General features: G+C 40.2%; 1 protein-coding gene across 1 annotated transcript in view; it reads left to right on the top strand.

Annotated features, from left to right (window-relative positions):
* Positions 1–22,041, top strand: part of KALRN (kalirin RhoGEF kinase) — a 559,448-nt gene that overhangs the window by 390,070 nt on the left and 147,337 nt on the right. Inside the window, exons 17-26 of the mRNA XM_063116666.1 lie at positions 2,002–2,220; positions 4,630–4,779; positions 6,440–6,554; positions 11,061–11,176; positions 12,041–12,163; positions 13,647–13,829; positions 15,398–15,516; positions 17,540–17,606; positions 18,265–18,374; positions 19,673–19,742. Of these exons, the coding sequence (XP_062972736.1) occupies positions 2,002–2,220; positions 4,630–4,779; positions 6,440–6,554; positions 11,061–11,176; positions 12,041–12,163; positions 13,647–13,829; positions 15,398–15,516; positions 17,540–17,606; positions 18,265–18,374; positions 19,673–19,742 (1,272 nt within the window). The remainder of the gene's footprint in view (positions 1–2,001; positions 2,221–4,629; positions 4,780–6,439; positions 6,555–11,060; positions 11,177–12,040; positions 12,164–13,646; positions 13,830–15,397; positions 15,517–17,539; positions 17,607–18,264; positions 18,375–19,672; positions 19,743–22,041) is intronic.

The raw sequence follows: 22,041 nt of genomic DNA, 5'->3' as shown, positions 1-22,041 counted from the left end.
GTACTGTTTCTCCCTTGTAGCTGTATCATGATCATTCAGAAATGGTGTACCTTTTAACATTTAACAAGCGTCATTCTTCAACTGGTAGGACTTTGTCTCATTAACATTTGGTCTGTATGTGCTGTTTTTCTGGAATGCAGTCTAGCTGCAAATTCTACACAGGCCGTATTGAAATGAAGGGTAATGCTCATTTCAGGGAGGCTTAAGTTGGGATTCTTCCGCTTGGTTTTCAAGGCTTAAAGAATGGAAAACCTGCTTTGTTAGTCACTTGGAAGCAATTGCCATTCACTAGTAATGTTTATATCACATCTTTCCTTCAAGGAGTTCAAGACAGCATACATGGTTCTTCCTCTCTACATTTTATCCTGTGAGGAGCACCATTTTTGGCAGAAAGTCAGAAAAATGAATAAATAAATAAATAAATAAATAAATAGGCTGAGAGTTAGTGACTGGTCCAAGATCACCTCGTGCACTTCATGGCTGAGTAGGGATTTGAACCCAGGTCTCTCCAGTTCTAGTGTGATATGCCACTACACTACATGGCTTTTACCAGGTCAGGAATAGAATTACAAAATTGGCCTAAATATTTGTTCAAGGAATAACAGCTTGTTAAACATCACAAGGGATATGCTCTTTTTTGGGTGCACATCTAAAATCATTTCACCTGGCTGAGGTAATCTTGAAAAACTGTAACTGTCTTTACTTTAAACTTTGGTGCTTTTTCCTCCAGTGTCTGCTTATGAATGGAGTTGGGGGACACTAGAATTTGTAATTCACTTTAGTGGTTGTAATGATAAGACATTAGAAGTGTTTTTGTTTCGTTTTGTTTGTTGGCCAAGGGAAGGTTCAAACCTTCTTTGAGTGTCACCTGGGGAGAAAACCTAAATACAAAACCAGGAAATGGTGGTTATTCCCTATGAAATAATTCAAAATAAAGGAGCATCATCTTGGCATATATGTCTATTTGCTTATATGTTTAGAACTGTCCATAACAGATATTTAAATATATAATTATTCAACAGAAGTATTGATTCTTAGTGAGCCCCTAACAACACTCTACATTAGCCTGTCATGTTGGTAAGGCTTGAAAGAGAGTGAAACATTTATCATCTAGTGGAGGAGATTCTGTATCATTCAGCTACATCTTGGCTGCATCAACCCTGCATCTCTGTGGAGCAAGGCACATAATTCCTGTTAGCACAGCTTGCTGCACTTCAGAGATGCTTGTACTTGGTATTAACTAAGAGCCCCACAGTGAGGGGTGGGTTCTTATGCTGCCAACAGGGGAGAGAAAAGTTTGTTCAGAAGAGGGAATGCTAGATTAAATATTGACGGTGCTTAAATTCTCAGCATGTGACTGGTATCTGCAAAAGCACATAGTGAAGCAGAGAAAGTCTGCTTGTTGTATTGGGTTTTCTTTTTTGCAATTGTCCACATCCAGCAACTGCTTTTGGAGGATGGGGTGTTACTGCTTTCTGTATGCTGCACTGTTCATCATGTTTGGAAAGCAGCTCTCATCTCAAGACAATTTTTAGGATTAGGGGTTAAATAAATACAGGTAGATGTACTGAAGTGAACGGAACCTGTATTGTCATGGATGAGCCATGTTCTCTCAGTTCCCATTCTTAAAATGGGCACAAAAATGTTCTACGTTTCAGGGTTGTTGGGAGAAAAAACAAAAAAACAATGATGTTAAAGCAGGGAGTGCATTAAAATTGCTGCTGAAATTGTTAATAATGTCAGCATTCCCTTTGCTTATATGCTGCCTTGCATATTATATAAAAAGATGGGATATAAATCTTGATGATAAATAAGTAATAAAAATAAATGAGACCCTATGAATCTACAAAATGTTTACTGAAGAAAAACTATCAGTTATGGAACTAACTCTAAGGAAATGTTTCATTCTCTCACATTTTCATGCTCACAATTCCTGCTACCTCCTTATACCATTTGCCTGGCACATCTGTACAAATCTCTCTTTCCTCCCCTCATACACAGTCCCTCTTTCATGCCACTTCCTTGCAGAAGACACACCAGAGTGCTCTCCAGGTGCAGCAGAAGGCAGAGGTATTGCTGCAGGCTGGGCACTATGATGCTGACGCCATCAGAGAATGCGCAGAGAAGGTGGCATTGCACTGGCAGCAACTCATGCTGAAGATGGAGGACAGGCTGAAGCTGGTTAATGCATCCGTCGCTTTTTATAAAACCTCAGAGCAGGTGAGCTGAATAATGCCTTCTCTGTGCAGTGCCATTGTTTCATTTAGATTTTTTAAAAACAACAACACACAATGTTATTTAAAGTAAGTCTGACGTCAGATATATAAGGCAGCATCTATTACCACCTGTTCATTGATACTGGCTGTAGTCTGTAGTGGATAGCACTACATTGTTTTCTGTAGCACTACATCCTATTCTGGATGTCAGCTCTGAGCTACACCACTAGAAACTCACTGAAGACTGTTTTCAATGACTATATTGAATACAAAGGGTTTATCTATGCAGCATATTTGCATGGTGAGATATTGGTTAAGGGATGAATGGTGAGTGTTTAGTCTGTGGCAAAATGGATGGCTAGATACTTCATAACTCCGCTGAGCTGCAAACTGGAAGTCTACATGAAAGGGAGCCACCCATGCAATGAACTTATCACCAGCATGCTCCGGGAAATCCCAGTGGTTGGTTGGTGAGGGCCAGAAGAATTGCCTTCCGATTCACCATGCAGTGATGCTACATAATGATATTGGGTGCTTCCAGATGAAGGGCTCCTAGCACTAAGCGTTAGAAAGCATTGTGTGGCTATTCCGTCTTTTCTTTCTTAATGGATTATCAGTGATAAGAGAAAAGATGGAACAAGAGGTGGGAAAACATGGGAGGGTTACAAGTTGAAGATGAAACCGCTATAAAATTCTGTAAATGAGGCGGGACTATGCCGACATAAAAGCCTTGTCTGGAATCACACATCATGTCATCATGAAGCAAATTAAGAGTGAGGGCAGTATTCCATGTCCTCACTCTAAGCCTACTGGGGAAAAATGTCACTTGGGAATGTTACTGCTGCTGCTAGCAAGGCCGTGAAACATGTGAAGCAGCAGCAGCACAAAAAAATAATAATAATGCACAGCTGTGGGTTTTTTGAAACCTCCCTCCCTTCTCCCCCAGCCCCAGAACCCCTCATTTTTAGTCAAAAATGCTTTTAAATGAACCTTTGGAGCCGCCTTTTCAAAATGCATGTAGATAGTTTGTCTTTCTGTTTTCTAAAAGTGTATTAGCATTGGTTGAAATCAGCCTGATTCAGACTGTATTACTGATACATGAATTGTCTGTATGAAAAAGAGGTCCCTAGTGGGAGAAAGCACCTTCCACAAACCAGGATTTCCCTACACTGTTTGGTCATGATAGCCTAAACAATTACAAACTCATTTGAAGCCATTTCCAGATCATCCATGATGTATTAAAGCACCCTTGGGTCCCACACTACACATGGATGAGAATTGGTGAGTTTAGCACTACATCTGACAAATTTTATTATTTTATTTTTATTTTATTTATTACATGTTTATACCGCCCAATAGCCGAAGCTCTCTGGGCAGTTCACAAATGTTGACTTGCCCTACTCACAGTCAGGCAGATTGAAAACAGATGTCTCATAAGAGACCAGGTGAGAATGAATCCTACAAAAACCTACAAAAGATACATTTCTTCTGTAATTTTGTGAGAATTTGGAAGCCTGGTCTTGACTTTCAAGCCAGTCCAAATGACATTAGGAATCAGGGCTTTTTCAGCTCTACACCTACAAAGTGAGCTGGAAGCTTCTTTTTACAATGACGATTTCTTAACATTTTTATTCATTTCTGTTTATTTTTGAAACAACCTTTGGCTAGATTAAATTTTAATATTTTCGTTTTAATGACTACAGAATTGACAGTAGGTCTTAGGTATGTTTTTTATGTTAAACATTTTAATTGTAGTTTATAATACAATTGCTATGTTGTTTTTGTTGTGTTCTTACTGTTTTGTTGTGTTTTTATTGCTTTTAATATTTTGTTTGTTTGTTTTTGTTGTGTTCCGCCTTGGGAGGACCTCTTTCCTGAAAGGCAGCCAAGAAAAATTCTGAATGAATGAAGGAATGATGCCAGTGCAGACAAAACACATATTACTCCAGTAATCCACAAAAAAACAAAATTCCATATAATAATAAAGTTTAATGGAAAACAAAGAATAGGGCAGGGAGGGGGCACACAATATATATGTTTTATTAACACAAACCCTTCATATAGGGCAGCCTTCCCCAGCCTGAGTCCCTCCAGATATTTTTGCCCTATAACCTCTGCCATTCCTGATGGCTGGGGCTAATGGGATTTTGTTTATTTATTTGTTTGTTGTGTTTCTATACTGCCCAATAGCTGAAGCTCTCTGGGCAGTTCACAAAAGTTGGGGCTAATGGGAGTTGAAGTCCAAAAACATTTAGATGGTCCCAGGCTGGAGAAGGCTGCCTGAATTAGGAATCGCATATAATGTTATATCTGTGAGGTTGTCCCTTTTTAGGTTAGTTAAAGAGAACAGGTCCTGGATACTTCTGGAGGTAGCTTTGGTAGCTAAGCTAATGTCTCCTGACTTATGCCTTAGGTTTGCAGCGTGCTGGAGAGCTTGGAGCAGGAGTATCGAAGAGATGAAGACTGGTGTGGAGGCCGGGATAAGCTTGGACCGGCATCTGAAATAGACCACGTCATTCCCTTAATCAGCAAACATCTGGAACAGAAGGAAGCCTTTCTCAAGGTCTACTCTATTCCTCCTGTTTCTCAGTAGTTTCCTTTCTTCCTTCCATCTTACGTTTCCTTTCTTCTTACCATAAAAGGAGTGAGACAGTAATTCGTGGTTGGAACCTGCCTACAGAATAGGCAAATTATGTTCTGTATGCTGTCTTATCCCTGAAGAACAGAGTTGTATCTGTATATTATTTAATGAGAGTCATAAAAAAGCACAGTGTGTCCATGCAGTCCAGATGTCCTTTGCTCGGTAATGGTTTCATGACAGGACAACTTGCAGAATTTCCCCCAAGAATGGAGATTTCTTGGATTTTTCCCATTCTCAGAATCAGTTCCAACAAAATAAAATAGACGTCTGCAGTAACACTGCACTTGTAAGTGGAGTGTAACGTGGACACAACTAATTTGCATCAGCCTGCTTGGAACTTTTTTTAAGTTCATGGAAGGGAGAAGATGATCTCACACATATTTGCTGCTCTCATGTTACAGTTCTCATCTGAATGGCCTGTTCATGTGAACGGCGCTTTTGTGCCTTGGCATCCAAAGTATAATTAGAACTGACTTTAGAGCTCCTAAAGAATGTTTTTGCAAAAAGCAGGTATAGTTACTGGATCAGCAGGTAGAAAGGCAGAAGGCCAGATTGTTCCCGTGCTCTCTGACATTTAGGAAGGAGCATGCAAGCATGAAGGAAGGTGACTTTGGGTAGACCACCACATTTGTTCTGTGTCTAGGTAGTTCTGTGTTTGCTTGCATAACTCCTGGCAAGTGTGCATATATCTGAAGGGGGTGAGATGGTGGGTAAGACTGTACTACTCGACTTTTGAAGCCTTCTGATTTCTTCTGCTCTTGGTCTTCTAAGCTGTATTTTTGTCAAGACGAGTAAAGAATTCAAGCTGTGTCTTTTGTTCCTGCCCTCCTTGCTTCCTTCCCTCCCGGCTCTCATTTCTCTGAGCAGTTGCAATAGGAAGGAGGGATCATAGCTCAGTGGTAGAGCACATGCTTTGCATGTAGACAATAGCAAAGGTCAATCCCTGACATGTCGACTTAAAAGGGATTCAGGGCTGGGAAGGAGCTCTGTCTTTGATTTGTCAAGTCAGGGTAGAAATACTGTGCTAGGTGGACGGTCAGTCTGACTAGGATAAGACACTATCTTATCCTCGTACATTTCCCGGCAGAGATATAGGGGCAGGAAGTAGCAGGTTCTCTTCCCTATGCTCCTTATGCCCTCTAGCTCTTCACCTCAGCAAGCCATACCTTTCACGCTTAACCCATTTGTTTTTCTAAGTGACAGCATACAGATCATGTAATAGTATAATTTTCAACGACTAGGTTCCAGAAGAAATCAACTGGCATTTCCTACAATAAAGATCAATATGTATCCCTCTCTGTTGGGGGTGTTATGTCATTGCTTTTCTGCTGGAATCAACCAATTTTTCCACGTAGCATTTTCTTTCGTATGATACCTTCCCTAAGATGATGGATGTGTGTGACTGCAGTCTGAGGTTCTCTCAGTATTTTTTCATGCACATCAACATCCTTCGGAGGTCAAATGAGAAAAGAAGCTCATGTCACAGTTCAGTAAGTTCCTTGATGTTTTATTCTTCTTATGCGCTTGTCAAAAGGGTAACTGTTGTGTCTGGGGCTGTGGGGGTGTTGTTTGCTGCCCACAGGCCTGTACACTAGCACGAAGGAATGCAGAAGTGTTTCTCAAGTACATTCACCGAAACAACGTCAGCATGCCAGGGGTAGTGAGCCATACGAGGGGACCTGAGCAACAAGTCAAAGGTCAGTGTGTTGTTTGAGAGATGTGTAAATGGAATGGCAGCTTGGCTTGAGAACTACACCACACACTCATGGATTGTGCTTTTGCTCACCATAGAAGCTTGCTTAAACCAGATGAAATTTAGTAAACAATTGCCACTTATGACAATTGCAAATGTATATCCCTTCCATCTCTTATACTGGACAAAATATGTTTAGGACACAATCAGATAGCATAAAGGGTTTGCACAGTACTTTTTTCCTGTCCTTACTGGTTTCGAAATTTGGAAAATTGATCCAATGAAATTTTGGGTGTAAAAAGGTACCAATGTGCCATTATCTGTAGTTAGAAAAATCCCATATAACCTGTAGAGAATACCTCTCACATTAGTATGTTCAGGGCTATTTTCAAAAGCAGGATTCATTCTTTCTTAGTTAGACCCATCAGATATTTCTCTCATGCCAATCAGTACTAAACTTCCAGTCCTCAAAGAACTTCAGTAGCACAGTCATTACAATTAGTCTGGCTAAGGGCTTTGTTAGCTATGAATTTTACAGACTCTTGGCTGTCTTCAAAAATACTGCTAACCTCTTCAGAAAGAATCAGTGTCTTCAGGGTACTCAGATCATAGCCGGATCAAGCCTCGCTAAACTTTCCAGCTAGAAATCATATAGAAAATACAAGTGTCAAACAAGGCAAAGATGCTTTGCATAGGCTGTTCCAAGGTCACCTAGCCAAGGGGAGGAGATGAAAGTCGGGATGCAAAAAGGTGAGGGTTATGCTAGATTAACAGTTTGTAGGGTATGATCAGTGAAATTGGGCTAAGAGGATGCAGAACAGGCAAGTATTAGATAGCAGGCATTGCAACAGACAGTTGTATGTTGGGTTTTAAATACAATTAGTTGCTCAAACTGGAGAACTGAAGTATTTGTGTGTCCATACACACACACACACACACACACACACACACACGTATACCTTTACCGCATTGGAATCACTTAACTTACTGTTTTAATTGTCAGATTGGGTCCAGAATCTGCCTTCCGTGAACAGAAGAACTCCTCTCATGGAAGGTGTCTCAATTTGATTTTGAGGGCTTCTACCACACCACACCACAGGTCACTGCATTCAGGCAGGAGTCCCCTGATCCTCTGTTTAGCATTTTCAGGGGGTTATAAGGGCTGCCATGAGGAGGAGCAGGCAGGAAAGTCCACTTCCATCAGCCTGGTTGCATGCACCTAAATATAGATCCAACCCTTTGACTTCAGCATTGGGAAAAATCTATGGTTTTTTATGGAAGAATTAGAATCAGAATTGTATAGAAGTCTTAGAACTATTTACAGGTGCATGCTGACTACACCCATATTTGCTGTTATGTGCTTGGTATTTCAGCTTCTTTTTAATGGATTTAGAATTGTCCATTGACTTGATAGTAGCACTTTACATTTGACCACCTTTGAACTAAGTGATGCCCTAGTGGAGCATTGATCCAACAGTGATCGATTTGTTCAGCTTAGGAAAGAGCACTCTGTGCATGTACAAATTCCTTCTTATTTCCAAACAAGTGTAGAAAAGAAACCATCCCATTTGATTCAGGGAGCAATGCTGGCATTTGACAACGATGAAGTACTGCTCCAATTAAGCATTCAAAGGAATGTAGTCCAGCTACAAAACATTGCAGTGAATAGCAGTTTTTTTCTGTTGAAGGAAGGATTACTTAACTCCCTCCACTGCAGGAACCAGTGGGGGGGAAAGTATCTGGCTTGTGAAGTACGGAACAGGTTATCATAACGGGCTTTCTTGGCATTTGGACTATTACAGAAAGCTCCATCACACCGGGGGTTAACCCACTCCCTGCCTTCGCTTCTTAGCTGGTGTTTTTGTTCCTCAGTTACTTCCTCTTTTCAAAAGAGGAAGTATGCAATGAGCACGATGCCCATTGAGTCTGCTGTTCTAATGGCGCTGCTTCTCCTGCACGCAGCAGGAGAGAGCAGCGGTTCCGAGTTTAAAAAAACATCAGACTTAATGAGGTTTTTTTTTTGTTGCACAAGGAAGGGGCGGAAGGCACACGGGAGGCAGACAACGTCATGTGAGGGACCTAAGCAAACTCTGTGAGTGCCCAGTAATGAGCGTACAATAAAACGCTTGTCGGATGGAGCTCAAAATCAGGCTTACATACCATCCTGCTTCTTCCAAGAGAAGCCAAAACTGAAATTCACAGCATGATCACTTTTCTCAAGAGTTCAGTGCCCCATCTCTTTCTTAGCCATTTAGCTACAGTGACCAATAAAACTACCTTCTTATGCTTGCCTCTTTCACATGATGAAAAAAACGAACATGGTCTGCTGTGGTGATGATATATTCTTGAGGGAGTCTGGGGTGATGCTTCCGCTGCTGCCTTTTGTGGCCATAATCCAACAGTTGCTAATCTGTTCCTTGATTCTGTGAGGTGCCGATAAAAATGAGCCAAAGTAAATCTGCAGAACTAAGCCATTTTTCATCTCTGATTGGATTACTTTTAAAGCTGTAAAAAAAAAAACCAGATTAATAGTAGTGCAATACAGTAATAATGATACAGTTTGGAACTGCGTGTTCCAAACAATGGGACATTTGCTCTCACTAAAGATGTTGGAAATGCTCAGTACTAACATAAAACACACACTTTAATGTATTTCTTTGGTTTATATTACTCAAAAACTCTGACAAAAGAGTCTGCACTCTTGTACATGTGTATCTGTCTAATACCAAATGAATCATGTCTTTCAGACAGGTTCTTAAAATACAATCTTAATGGAGAGAAGGCTTACTAAATTGCACAGTCTGTTTACACATGGTTAGCATCAGACATATCGACCTCCCATATTACTGTTTTAAGACATGAGAACATTTCTGTAGGCTCGGGTGGTTCTGCTATGAGTAGGGATATTGGTTCCATTAGGGGTGGCTGGGTGAGAGGCAGACAGGCAGGCCATCATCCACTGAGACGTTCTCTTGCGCAAGCCCAATAGAATTTTATTTCATTGAAGAAGAATGTCTTGTTGAATTTTGGCCCATATTCATTAATGGAAGTTTTTTTTTCACTTCAGGCTTCAAAAAGTCTTGTGCTAGACCTGGATTGTGCCTTTAAAAGGTCATGTTGCAATGACTTTTAATTAGTGGATCTTGTAATGGCTCAAAGTTGTGTACTGTGAGAGCTACTTTCTGAGTCTTTTATCCCACCACCACTTCTGAGTAGAACTAATAATGTGGATTAAGCATTCTAAAAAAATGTGTTCAAACATAGGACTAGGGCAATGGAATTCAGTGGGACTTACTCCTGGGTAAATGTGTATAAGATTGCAGCTTTAAAATTGCAATATCATCGAATGTAAAATATAGATACCTCTCTGAATAAAAACTGCATAGCAGAATCTTCAAAGAGTTGTTGCCATAGGACAGTATGTCCACTGCAGTGCTAATGCAACTTTGATGGTGTTCCAAATAAATATGATAAATTCTTCTATTATACATATCATAAATAAATATTATATAATAGATATAAATGTATGAAGTGCAAAGTGGATATTTATGGAACACCCTGCCACTATAAACTCTTGCCTTGTGCCACCACTGAAATCTTTCAAGAGCGAAGCTCAACCTTTTTTTTTTTTCCACACAGGCATTTTAACTTCTGTATGTGTATATATTTTATTTATTTATGTATTACATTTTTATACCGCTCAGGAGCCTAAGCTCTCTGAGCGGTTCACAAAAATTAAAACCATAATAAAACAACCAGCAGTCTAAAAACTCAAATACAAAATACAGTATAAAAAGCACAACCAGGATAAAACCACGCAGCAGAAATTGATATAAGATTAAAATACAGAATTAGAACAATAAAATTTAAATTTAAGTTAAAATTAAGTGTTAAAATACTGAGAGAATAAAAAGGTCTTCAGCTGGCGACGAAAGGGGGCCTGTTATGTAATAAAGGGGTTTGCCTGTTGTTTTATTGTTATATTTTATGTTGTGATTTAATGGATTGTATACTGCCCTGAAATTCTAAACAGAATGAAGAGCAGTTTTAAAACGTTTTAAATAAATAAGTCAGGCCACCATTGATGGCCGGACATGGTGCTTACTATTCTGATTTTACAAAGCTAAACTAAATAGTTTAAAGTTAAACTAAATAGAAATTTAAACTGTTGCTGTGTGTTGCTCTTGCAAATTTTTATTTTTATTTTCATCCTGCTGCTTAGCTTTAAAAAGTGGCTTGAAGTGCTCTTAGAGACCCTGTATCTCTGTGTTGGGAATGTAAAATGTTTTTGTGTTGGCTGATGTCCACATACACTTAGTGAACCACTTGTTTTAATGGCTGCCCTCCCTCTGCTGTTTTGTTTTTCAAAGCCTGGTCTGAAGTGCTTCACACTAGGGAGCTTATCTCTCTGTGATGAAGTAGAAAGGTGAATTGGTATTGACTTACATCTGGGTACACTTACGGAGCGGAGCCGGTGAGAGTGACAGCTCTCCTTTTTTTCTCTCCATAGCCATTCTGAGCGAGCTGCTGCAGAGGGAGAACCGTGTTCTTCACTTCTGGACCTTGAAGAAACGGCGATTGGATCAGTGCCAGCAGTATGTGGTCTTTGAACGCAGTGCTAAGCAGGTAACTTAATAAAGCCCTCCCCTCTTCTTCATTTGTTAGGGCTGACAGCTAATAAGAGATAATTTAATAGATTAGCTGTGGGAAAGATTTTATCTTGGCGAGTGCACACTTTGCATGATGACACCCTACAGTCAATCTTTTGTAGCAATCAAGAGTGAATGAGTAACAGGACCCAGGAGAGAACGTGGTAAGACATCTAGCAGTGCCAGCCTCTCCCACTGCATATGCATTTGCAGAGACCTCTGTTTTGCAGCCTGACAACATTAAGTACAAGATTACTTCCCCCACCCCTCCCAAATTGACAAGGGGCAAATTCAAGACAATTAAACACTGTGGCATGCAAGTAAAATTTCACAAAGTGACCCGAGAAAGTCATCCGCCTCAGTACACACTTAACCTCTGCTAATTGCACAGCCAACTCCTGTGTCTATCAACCATGAAAGCTGGCAGGAGCCACTGTAAGCTGAAGAACACAGCTGCCATTAATGTGAACGAGCACAAAATTCTGGTGCGGTTTCCAATGTTAGTCTATCTTATGTTTCATTCATTTCAATGTATCTACTCTAAGTAAGACTAACATTAGATACAACCCATGTATTCTGCCTATGTATCTGAGATTATGTGCATTTCAATGGACAATTAGTCCATAACGTGATACAGTTTGCTTGTTATAAGATTTGTGTTAGGGAATCTCCTAACACGTCTTCCTTTCCTTCGGGATAGTGATTCTCCTCAACTGCTCTAAAACTAGAACTTCAATAATTCTTTGTAAAACACGTCACTGAAAACTCATTGCGTGTATACAAGCAATTAGTTTTGGTTTTGTTTATTTTGTTCCCCCCCCCCCTTCCCCCTTATTTGTAGGCCTTAGACTGGATTCAGGATTCAGGAGAGTATTATCTTTCAACTCACAACTCCACAGGGGAATCAGCAGAAGAGACAGAGGAACTTTTGAAAGAATATGGGGAATTCAAAGTACCTGCAAAGGTGAACCCGACTTTTAATTTTTTAAAACCCATGAGCTTAGAAAAGGAGTAAATATATGCTTGTTTTTGAAATTGCTGTTGAGATTGCTAGCCTAGGAAAAAACTCTTTCTTTGAAAAGCATAACAAATCATACAATGAACAAACCATATGCATGAAAAAGAAACTTTGATGCTGTTTATTTATTGCAGTAGTGGAAAACATTTGTAAAGCCTAAAGAGACTGGGGTCCCTTTTGTCTTTACAAGCAACTTCATAGGATTTAGTCCCATTTACATTATTACCTGTTTATATTACTAAATATATACAAAGAAGAAAATATTTAATAGCTCTAAGAGTTAAGTGCATATAATTTCAGGCTCTATGGCTGAGATCCAAAGAGTGATTTAGGCTTGCACAAGGGGATTGTGCAAGTCCGGTGGAATTTTTTACTGTTTTCCTTGGAAAGCTGATTCCACACATATCATGACCTCCCTTCAGTTTCAAAAGGAGCTTGCTGTTTGATGGAGGGAACAGCTTTTTAAAGAAAACTGCTTGAAAGCCTCCTTAGGCTATCAGACTAGTTCCACAGTTCTTTATATCCTCCTGCCCCATGATTGTAATGAAAAGGACTACCCAACCTCAGAATTCCCTGCCCCTATTCCCTAAATTCCAACATCTGCCTGTTTTGCCATCACATTCTGCAATCTCCCTGCCATATTCATGGGCATTGCTTTTTAAAATTGGTTTACATGGGTGAAAACTATTTAAACTATTTTTACGTTTACTGTGCTGGATTGTTATCGATAATTTTATTGTTATACTCTTTTTTAATGTTTAAGGTTATTTGGATATGTTTTGATATCAATGATGTTTTGTTTTCTGCATATTGCAAGGTCATGAAAGGCAGCCTAGAAATCTCTTAAACAACAATAATAAATAAATACATCGCCCCCAGCCAAATACACCTCTTTCTGTCAGTTCCCAGCCCTGCTTATCAGTGTCCAGTTGAACACTGTCCCTTCCTCAGAAATTGATCAGAAATTTTAGTCCAAATAAGCATACATAACCTGGATAGTGTTGTTACTCTCACACTGTTGCTTTCCAAAGGCTACCTCAGAACCAGGCAATTCTGTAAAGTATTGCTAGCTATAGAGATTACGTTCTGTGGAGTAGCAGTGTAAAAATTCCTGTGTGAAAGTGAAATTTTTCAAACTGTCTCAGACTGAGCTAAACATAACTGCCTGCCTGGACAATCTATTTCATTTCTATTTTATTTTTGCTTTGTATACTTATGCCTGACAGAGAATGTGCAAATTCAAAAATTCATTTTAGATAACTAGATGAAAAGATTGCATCCCACCTACACTATGTCTCCAAAGATCTCAGGAATGTATTAATTAGTGGTATTTGTGAAGAACATGAGATCCATATGGCTACTTTGTGAATTAAAACTGAACAAAATGTTCATGGAAGATGTGATAACCAAGGAACACTCTTTCGGGCAGCAAACCAAGGAGAAAGTGAAGCTTCTCATTCAGCTGGCTGATAGCTTTGTAGAGAAAGGACATACTCATGCCACTGAAATTAGGAAATGGGTTACCACCGTCGACAAACGCTATCGGGACTTTTCACTGAGGATGGGGAAATACCGCTACTCTTTGGAAAAAGCTCTTGGAATCAATACAGAGGTACTGTAAGTCAAATGTTTTGCTGACATACCTTAAACAAGTGAGAACTCATAAAGGAATTAGAACTGTCTGTCATATCATATGTGAAAGTACTTTCATGGAGTAAATTGCCAGCCTCGCCTTGCCTTGGCATATAGCATGAAGATCACCCAAACTGGATTTTGTGACACAAAGATTGAGTAAATGACAGGAGGGTGGTTGGGCAGGGAGCTCATCTGTCCCAGAAGTTACAAAAAGTGTAAGAGATAATCAGATTGTCTTCCAGACATACATTTATGTGGATTATGGTCAGGTCAACATAAAACAAAAGGGTAATTCTCTGAAAGAGCCATTGAAATCAACAATTAATATATGATTAACTTCCAGTTAGTGTTGGGATGATTCACTTATGGATAGTGGCAAATTGCAAACTTCAGTGGGCTGCTCATGGTCTTTTACCAGGCCTTTCAGGTCAGACCTCTGACCTTATATGTATCCTTTCATATACATGGTTGACTTGAGTCTCGGAGAGCTGAATGGATGCCATGCTGGGCAGCACAACAGCGTTGCAGCCCACCCATTCTGCTACAGTCAGTAAGCAATAGTCTTCTGAACAGGAAAGCCATGAAGTCTGACTAATGTAAAGGCTGGGCCATGTATGGGACAGAGCACTGTGGATTTCTAATTATTGATAAGTTGCTCTTCTATTCACTTGGGAAAATAAGAAGTTTCTAGACAGTTATATTTCTTTAAAATGAAACTAGACCTGAAACCTAATGAACTTTTTCAAATTTGTGTATTTATTACTATCATTTTACTCACCTAGGGAGCTTTGCAATATCCCTGTTGGGTAAATCATCATAAAAACAAATTTAGGGAATACGCAAGTCAGAAAAATTGCTTAGAATCCTATCTTCCAGAAGTAGAATTTCTCTCACAGAACAGGCTTCCTTGTCTTCTCCATTCTGCTACTGCCATTTTTCTTATCTAAAAATGCTTCTAAAGATTGGGGTCCCCTATGGAACTGCAGCAAGAAGGGGGAATTAGCAATAATTGAGCACACGATGTTTTTACTTAGATTTGGTCCTTTTGAATAATTGAATCGAGAGGTACCAAGTGTGTATCGTTTACCAGACTTTTTCAAATATAAGCTCTCATTCAGGTCTACCAATAAAACGAAAGTGCTGCTCTTAGGGGCAATTTTATGCAGGAGGCAAAATCTGCCCCTCCCTATTGAAATTAGGTTGCCCAGGATACTCACGAGGGAAGCCATGCCTTCCTGAAAGCAGCACCAGTGCTGTGGGAAAGGAGCACTTGATGGATGGAAGATGACAATTGGGGTGGAAAATATCTGAAATGTTCCAACCCCCTTCACCACCTGTCAAATTTGATATGCTGTTAGCTAGTCATTAATAACTGTGTAGATCCAGTTGGGATTTTTCTGTCTCTGCAACGCTCTCCTAGTGCCCGCCCCCGCCCCTCTTCTAGTGCTATTGTCATTCCTTTCATCTTTCTCACTTTGTAGATGTGCTGACTTTTACTAAGCATAGGAATGTATTTAGAGTCTGTGTCACTATTTTTTTCTTCAGGATAACAAGGACCTGGAATTGGACATCATTCCAGCGAGTCTGTCAGATCGTGAGGTGAAGCTACGCGATGCCAATCATGAGGCTAATGAAGAAAAAAGGAAGTCAGCCAGAAAGAAAGAGTAAGTAGTGAGAAATGGGAATGGCAAACAGCAGTAGTTTCATCTCAGCAATTCAATAAGCCCACCTAGTTGTGAGGCACGTAGGACAGCACATTCTGTACATTTGTACTGAATGTAATGCAGGCAAAAGACCAGAATTAGGATAGAAGTAAGCTGTGTTTGGTTGAACGGTTGCAAAGTGTCTGGGATTAATTCATTCCTAATTATATCATACATAATTATATACAATTATTGTATTGCTGCATCTGACCAAAGGGTAAATCTTTTCTGTCTTTGGCAGTGACTTGGTGCAGATGTGTTGGGGAGGGGGAGGGGAAGTGCACAAGGCAATTGCTTTGATGGAACTTTGTCTTCAGACACAACGTGTAAATCACAATGTCTTATCCTTATTGCCTCATATTTGCTATGGAAGGAATCCTCTCAGATTTTTACCCTTTTGACAACTTTATCCGAGGGACGATTTGTTGTTAACTGCCAGGAATGGTGCTGTCTTATCACAGGAATGTACCAACTCAGTTTAACCCTCAGTTTTTACATGGAGATACACTAGTCTGCATGCGAATTGGCCATTGCTGCATTACAGCCTTTATTCATTGAATGATTGAATAGAACTGCATGGTTGTCAGCAATGAAACATAAAAAATATATACCAAAATACAATATGTATGGAATGTTATGGAGGAAGTTGTGTATTCTTTCTGTGTGTGTGTGTGACTAAATGCTTGCTGTTTTTTATTTAACAAGATAAGTGTTCTCTCTCTATATATGACCACAGTAAGATTAACAATATTTTCATTTATTCTCGGTTCCAGAAATTTTACAGTTTATGGAATTATGCAAGTATTATGCAAATTACACAGTCATGCCAAGATAGCTGCAATTCACAAAGCTTCAAACATAACCTAATGCGTTCTAAATAGATGTCCATAAAACAGGACAAAAATACAAATACATTAGAAACTGAAAGTGATGTAGGTTGAGGGGAAGGGAGAAAATATCAGAGGAAGTTACGTAGCACAAGTGCCTGGCATTTACAATGGTACAAGTACATTTCTTACTTAGGTAAATATCTTCATTTTCCTTTACATTTTACTCATGTATTTATCATATGTATACCCTGCCTTTCTTTCAAGGAGGTCAAGACAATTTACATAATTAACTCTTCCATTTTATCCACACATCAACCCCTCTCCTGGTAGGTTAGGCTGAGAGAGAATGATTGGCCCAAGGTCACTCAGTGAGCTTAATAGCTGATTAGGAAGTTGAACCTGCATTTCCCCAATTCTACTCCAACACTCTCACCCGTACATCAAGAGGAGAGGCTTACGTTGCTTCTTCACATGCAACAAGAAACAGTAGGAAGCAGGAGGATGACCACACTTGCTTATTGTATGCTAGAAGAGGTTCCTACTTTTCTAGTATGTAACCTTTACATACCTTCAGAAGAACATTTTTTCTAATGTGGAAATGTGATCATATATAATGAGATGGCCAAGTAAACAGTATTTTATTGGCAGGGTGTAATTTGGCCTGTCCAGAAAGATAAAGGCTGCAATCCTGTGTAAATTTATTTTTGAGAAAATATGCATAGGGTTGGTCTATATAATATTTAAAGCATTTGAAGTTTTTCTTTCTTCCTTGGTAATACTTGGTTGTATCCAGTTGTGTTCCTCGGCTCACAGAACACTCTTTGCTCCAGCAAAGGTTCCCAAGAAGGGAAGGGAGGTGATTTTCAGAATTTCCCCTTTTCTCCTGCAACAGCCTTTGCCACCTCTTACACTGTTACAAAGGGCCCTCCAACCCTCCAGAGCAGATTTAGGGAGACACAGGGGGCTGCAGAGGGAAGTGGGAAATCAGCAGAAATTACCCCTCCACCCCCCATTCATGGATACAATTGCTGGATTGAAGAGCCTTCCATGAGTAGAGGTACACAAATGTGTGTGTGTGTGTGTGTCTGTCTGTCTGTCTGTATGTGTGTGTTTTAATAATATTCACATTTATTCTAAGGAATTTCTCTTTCTAGATTCATCATGGCTGAACTGCTTCAGACTGAGAAGGCATATGTCAGGGATTTGCATGAATGTTTAGAGGTATGTTGTCAAGCAAGCACAAATGCAATGTTTTTTTATAGAAAGATCCTATGGTATTTCTGATATCACAGTTAAGTTTGTTGCTACTTCAGAGCTGCCAGTAATATAAGCTGGCCTGAATATTACAGCAGATGAGACCTGTGTGGAAGTTCACAGTTCTCTGTAGGCTGCCATTATTGCAGACCTAGTTCTTGCTGTTTGAGCACCAGCAGTCTGTACATGTGCAAGGCTCGTACATTCTGCACAGGTGGAATGATGTGGAATGTGGGTACAATTGATGTGATCAGAATTGGCATATTACATTTTCTGTAGCTATGCAGCGCAGCAGTATGAGTGAGTGAAGGCTGGGCAAAATAACATTCAGATGGGACCTCAGAAAAGGATTTTGTATGCATAACACACAAAGCACAGCCATGGAACTTAAGCTTAGAACTGTTAGCAGTTCTGTCTGGGTTGTTAAGATATTTTTTTTATGTCATTGGACAGCGACAATCCTTTCTGGAGGGTGGGATGGGGGTGTTGTGGATGGATGTTTTATTTTTAAGGCTTAGAACCCCACATTTTCTTGTACATTTTGTGCCTTTCCAAGGAAACAGAAGATCTGTTCTTTTGTTCTGTGCTTCTTCACTGTGTTTCAAGAATTGCTGTTGTTTTCTAGACCTACCTTTGGGAAATGACAAGTGGAGTGGAGGAGATACCCCCAGGGATTCTTAACAAAGAACACATAATCTTTGGCAACATACAGGAGATATACGACTTTCATAATAAGTATGTTTTCTTAAATATTCTTAAAATTTCTTCATAGAAGGATATCCTCTTCGGTCAGGCCACATAATGTATTCAAGGACACATCCTAAACTATGGATATGGAAGATAATTGTCTTATTGATCCTAGCCTGAAAAATACAGGGCAGAGCTGGCCTATATGCTACGTTATTGAGTATGGAGATGGCTTTTGTGCGATAACACTCCCCTCCCCACAACATACACATACATGTCCAGAAGCAATGTTTATTGTGGTTTGCCCTGTAGATCCTTCTACTGCTGTCAAGAGTTTTGACATCAGTGATAGACCCTACAGGAATATCTAGTGGTGACTTAGAGAGCCTTTCTACACAAGATTTTGTGTGCTCCTGATTGTACCCGCAAGCCACAATTTTGCACAAAGTCACAGGTAATTAGACCATTTACTAATCACAGCTAATTAGAACATTAGACTAATTATACCATTCGACCAATTTTGCATAAATGGCACTATTTATGGCTACCATTTTGCACAAAATGGCGATTTCTGTAAGTTGCTTACCTGTGGTTTTGCACCAAATGGCAGCTCATGGTTAAGCGGAATGCTGCACATCACTTGCCAGGCACCTGCGGACTGTCCAGCAGCTCACCCCGCACACCGAACAGGGTCAGGCAACCAGCGGGACTCTGGCAAGTGGCACATGAGTTGGGTGTGTGGGAGTTTGGCCATCCCTAAAAGGAGCCAATCTTAATCCCACAAAGAATCCAGAAGCAGAAGCCCAGGTAAAGGTGCAGGACAAAAGCCTCATGTAGGAAGGCCCAAAACTCACCCCCCTATGCAATAGAGAGATTGGTGTGGCAATAATGTTAGTTATTGCAACTTTTAGATGAAGAATTATCATGTGAAAGTGGCCTACCATGCAGATGAAGTAACCAGAGTTCAGCAGTGCTGTTGGCCTAATTTGAAAAGTAGATAAATCTGTATGAAAATTTCAAAGGAAATTTAAAGCATTTCAGTAAGATTAGTAAAATTTTACAGGGTGAGTGTTACACATCTTTGATCTGCCAGCAATTTTATGTTAAGCAAAATCCAAGGTAAATTTGGAGGGTCCTTCTTAAATATATACAGGAATGTTTCATCTTCCAGCACCTGCTTTAATCAGATGCATGAGGTCTTCCCCTGACTCATTCAGCTGAATAGGGTTCCACAGAAGATTGCAGGGTATAAATACTTATGAATATGTTGAAAACTGTGTGGGCTATTATAAGGGGAGGCCAAAGGACATTGAAACTAATAATAGAATTTTCTCTTACTTTTTCAGCATTTTTCTGAAAGAACTAGAAAAATATGAACAACTCCCTGAAGATGTGGGTCATTGTTTTGTCACCTGGGTAATGTGTCTTAACATAGTACCATTTGTTAATGGGCGTCCCAGGATTTGTAATAGGGACTAGGCAGCTTTAAATAGGCTAAGGTACTGTGTAGTAATTTGTAGTAATATTACTACAAATATTACTGTGTAGTAATATTACTGTGTAATAAGGTACTCAGGTAGTAATTTGTTGAAGGGCATGTGAATCTTTTATAGGAAGTTTTTCCTCACTCATTAATGCCAGCCACCCAATAATTGCTAAATGGTAGTTTGCAGCTCATCACAGGAATGCCAGGCTTCTACGGATGGCTGATGAGGTCAATGTAGCACAAAAGGGGCTAAGGGCTCCATCACACCAGCGTTTTATCACACTCTCGTCATGCCTGGTTTGTGGTTTTGCAGCATGGTTCTCAGATGGCATTGTGCCAGTCCTGCAACTTCTTCCCTCCTTTTTTCATGTTTTCCTAGAGTGGGGGAAGTCTGGATTATTTCCCCCAAACGGAATTAAAGCGCTCTTCAGCCCCCGTGTAGTGTTGTCCTCTCGCAATTTCCTTGGAACATGTGCTTTGAAGGGAGAGCTTGCTGACGAAAGGGCAGGGCGGAGTGGTTCTCCTCCTCCAGCACTGTGTCAAACCAATGGACTTGTGCTGAGTCAGTTGAATGGACTTTTACTGCTCCAACTCCACTCTCATTGCCTGCAGAAATGGAGCCCAGACGATGAAATGTTAAATTAGTAAATTGTTAGAGAACTAAGCCAGAGTAAGGGGGGGGGGAAGGAACCCACACTGAACACAATGTTACAACCAATGAACTGGAGGCAGAAGGAGAAGGGGTGGGGCAGGGTGGGGTGGAGTGGAGGAGCAAACAAGTGAAAGGGAGGTTTCATCGGCATAGCACGATACCACAAACCCACATGAAAGGGGCTATTAGCTTGGCGCACTATTGAAATGGAGGTAGAAATCGCAGAGGCAAACCGGGGGGGGGGGGGAAATGTAGGTGTGATGGAGCCCCCAAAAGATGAGGTGATCTCTTCCAGAACAGGAAGTTGGGCTGAATGATAAGTCTTCAAAAAGGAGAAAATGGCTCCCTTGATATAGTTGGGAACCCATGGAATAAAATATAGTCTCTTTTTCCTTTCATAATCCAGTTCCTTCTATTCTGATTTTCCTATCATAAATGGCTATATTGTGAAAGTTTTAAAATTCTGGCATTTATCTACCAACATGGATTTTTTATGAAAGAGCTTCTATGAACTGTGCAAGTTTGAGATAGAGCCAGAACTTTAAAAGTGTGCAGTACCTGTAGTGGCTACAGACTGGGAGTCGGGAGATCCAGGTTCTAGTCCCCACTCAGCCATGGAAACCCACTGGGTGACTTTGGGCCAGTCACAGACTCTCAGCCCAACCCACCTCACAGGGTTGTTGTGAGGATAAAATGGAGAGGAGGATTATGTATGCCGCCTTGGGTTCCTTGGAGGAAAAAATGCGGGATATAAATGCAATAATAATAATAATAAATTTATGTTTAGATCTTTAGAACATCTCAGTTTTAACCTTATTTGTTCTAACCAGCTAGTCGTACCTTTTATGCTAGTCATATTTCAGTGGCAAAAAGGGACTTTCAGGCTCCCTTAGGACAACATGTCAACACAGTGGGAAACTCCACTCAACAGTTGAATTTTTAGGGGGTACTCCTCAGACAACATGTTCTAACTCCACTGTTGTGTGATGGTGGGCTAGCGTGGAGTTAAGTAAAATCCATTGTGACATTTGATTGACAGTTCCTCCACCCTCTCTCGTGCCCCACTTCTCCCAATGGTATCCCATAAGCCATTGCTGCAAAAAACAAGCCTGGTGGCTCTCCTAGAGCAGTACTCTCCCCATTCGCTGCTCTTGCCAGGGAACTCTGTAGCCAGTGGGAAAAATCAACTCAACGCAATGGAAAACTCCGTGGAGCCCACCACACAACACACAACATAATAGTTGTGCAGGAACTCTCATTTGCACAGTGTGGATATGCTGCATAGAGTGTTTTCCCCCCAAAACCTCCACTGTCACATGGAGTTTTTCCGCCAGACAACACGTTTCTCAACAGTGGTATAAAAACCTCCACCATGGAGTTCTATAACCACCGTTGACTAATGTGTTGTCTGAACTGAGCCTTAAGCACACTTTGAAATCTGTCAGTGGGCATTATGGATAGGATTGTCAAAATCACTGAAAGGACGCACATTTAGTTCATGGGAAAGACAATCATGCTTATCTCCTAAGGAATGTAGTGTTCTGACATGAGGCATATATTTTACTTTTTATTGTTCC

This window comes from Elgaria multicarinata, chromosome 2 (assembly GCF_023053635.1).
Source record: "Elgaria multicarinata webbii isolate HBS135686 ecotype San Diego chromosome 2, rElgMul1.1.pri, whole genome shotgun sequence".
Classification (NCBI taxonomy): domain Eukaryota; kingdom Metazoa; phylum Chordata; class Lepidosauria; order Squamata; family Anguidae; genus Elgaria; species Elgaria multicarinata.
This window is presented reverse-complemented; position numbering and strand designations above follow the sequence as displayed.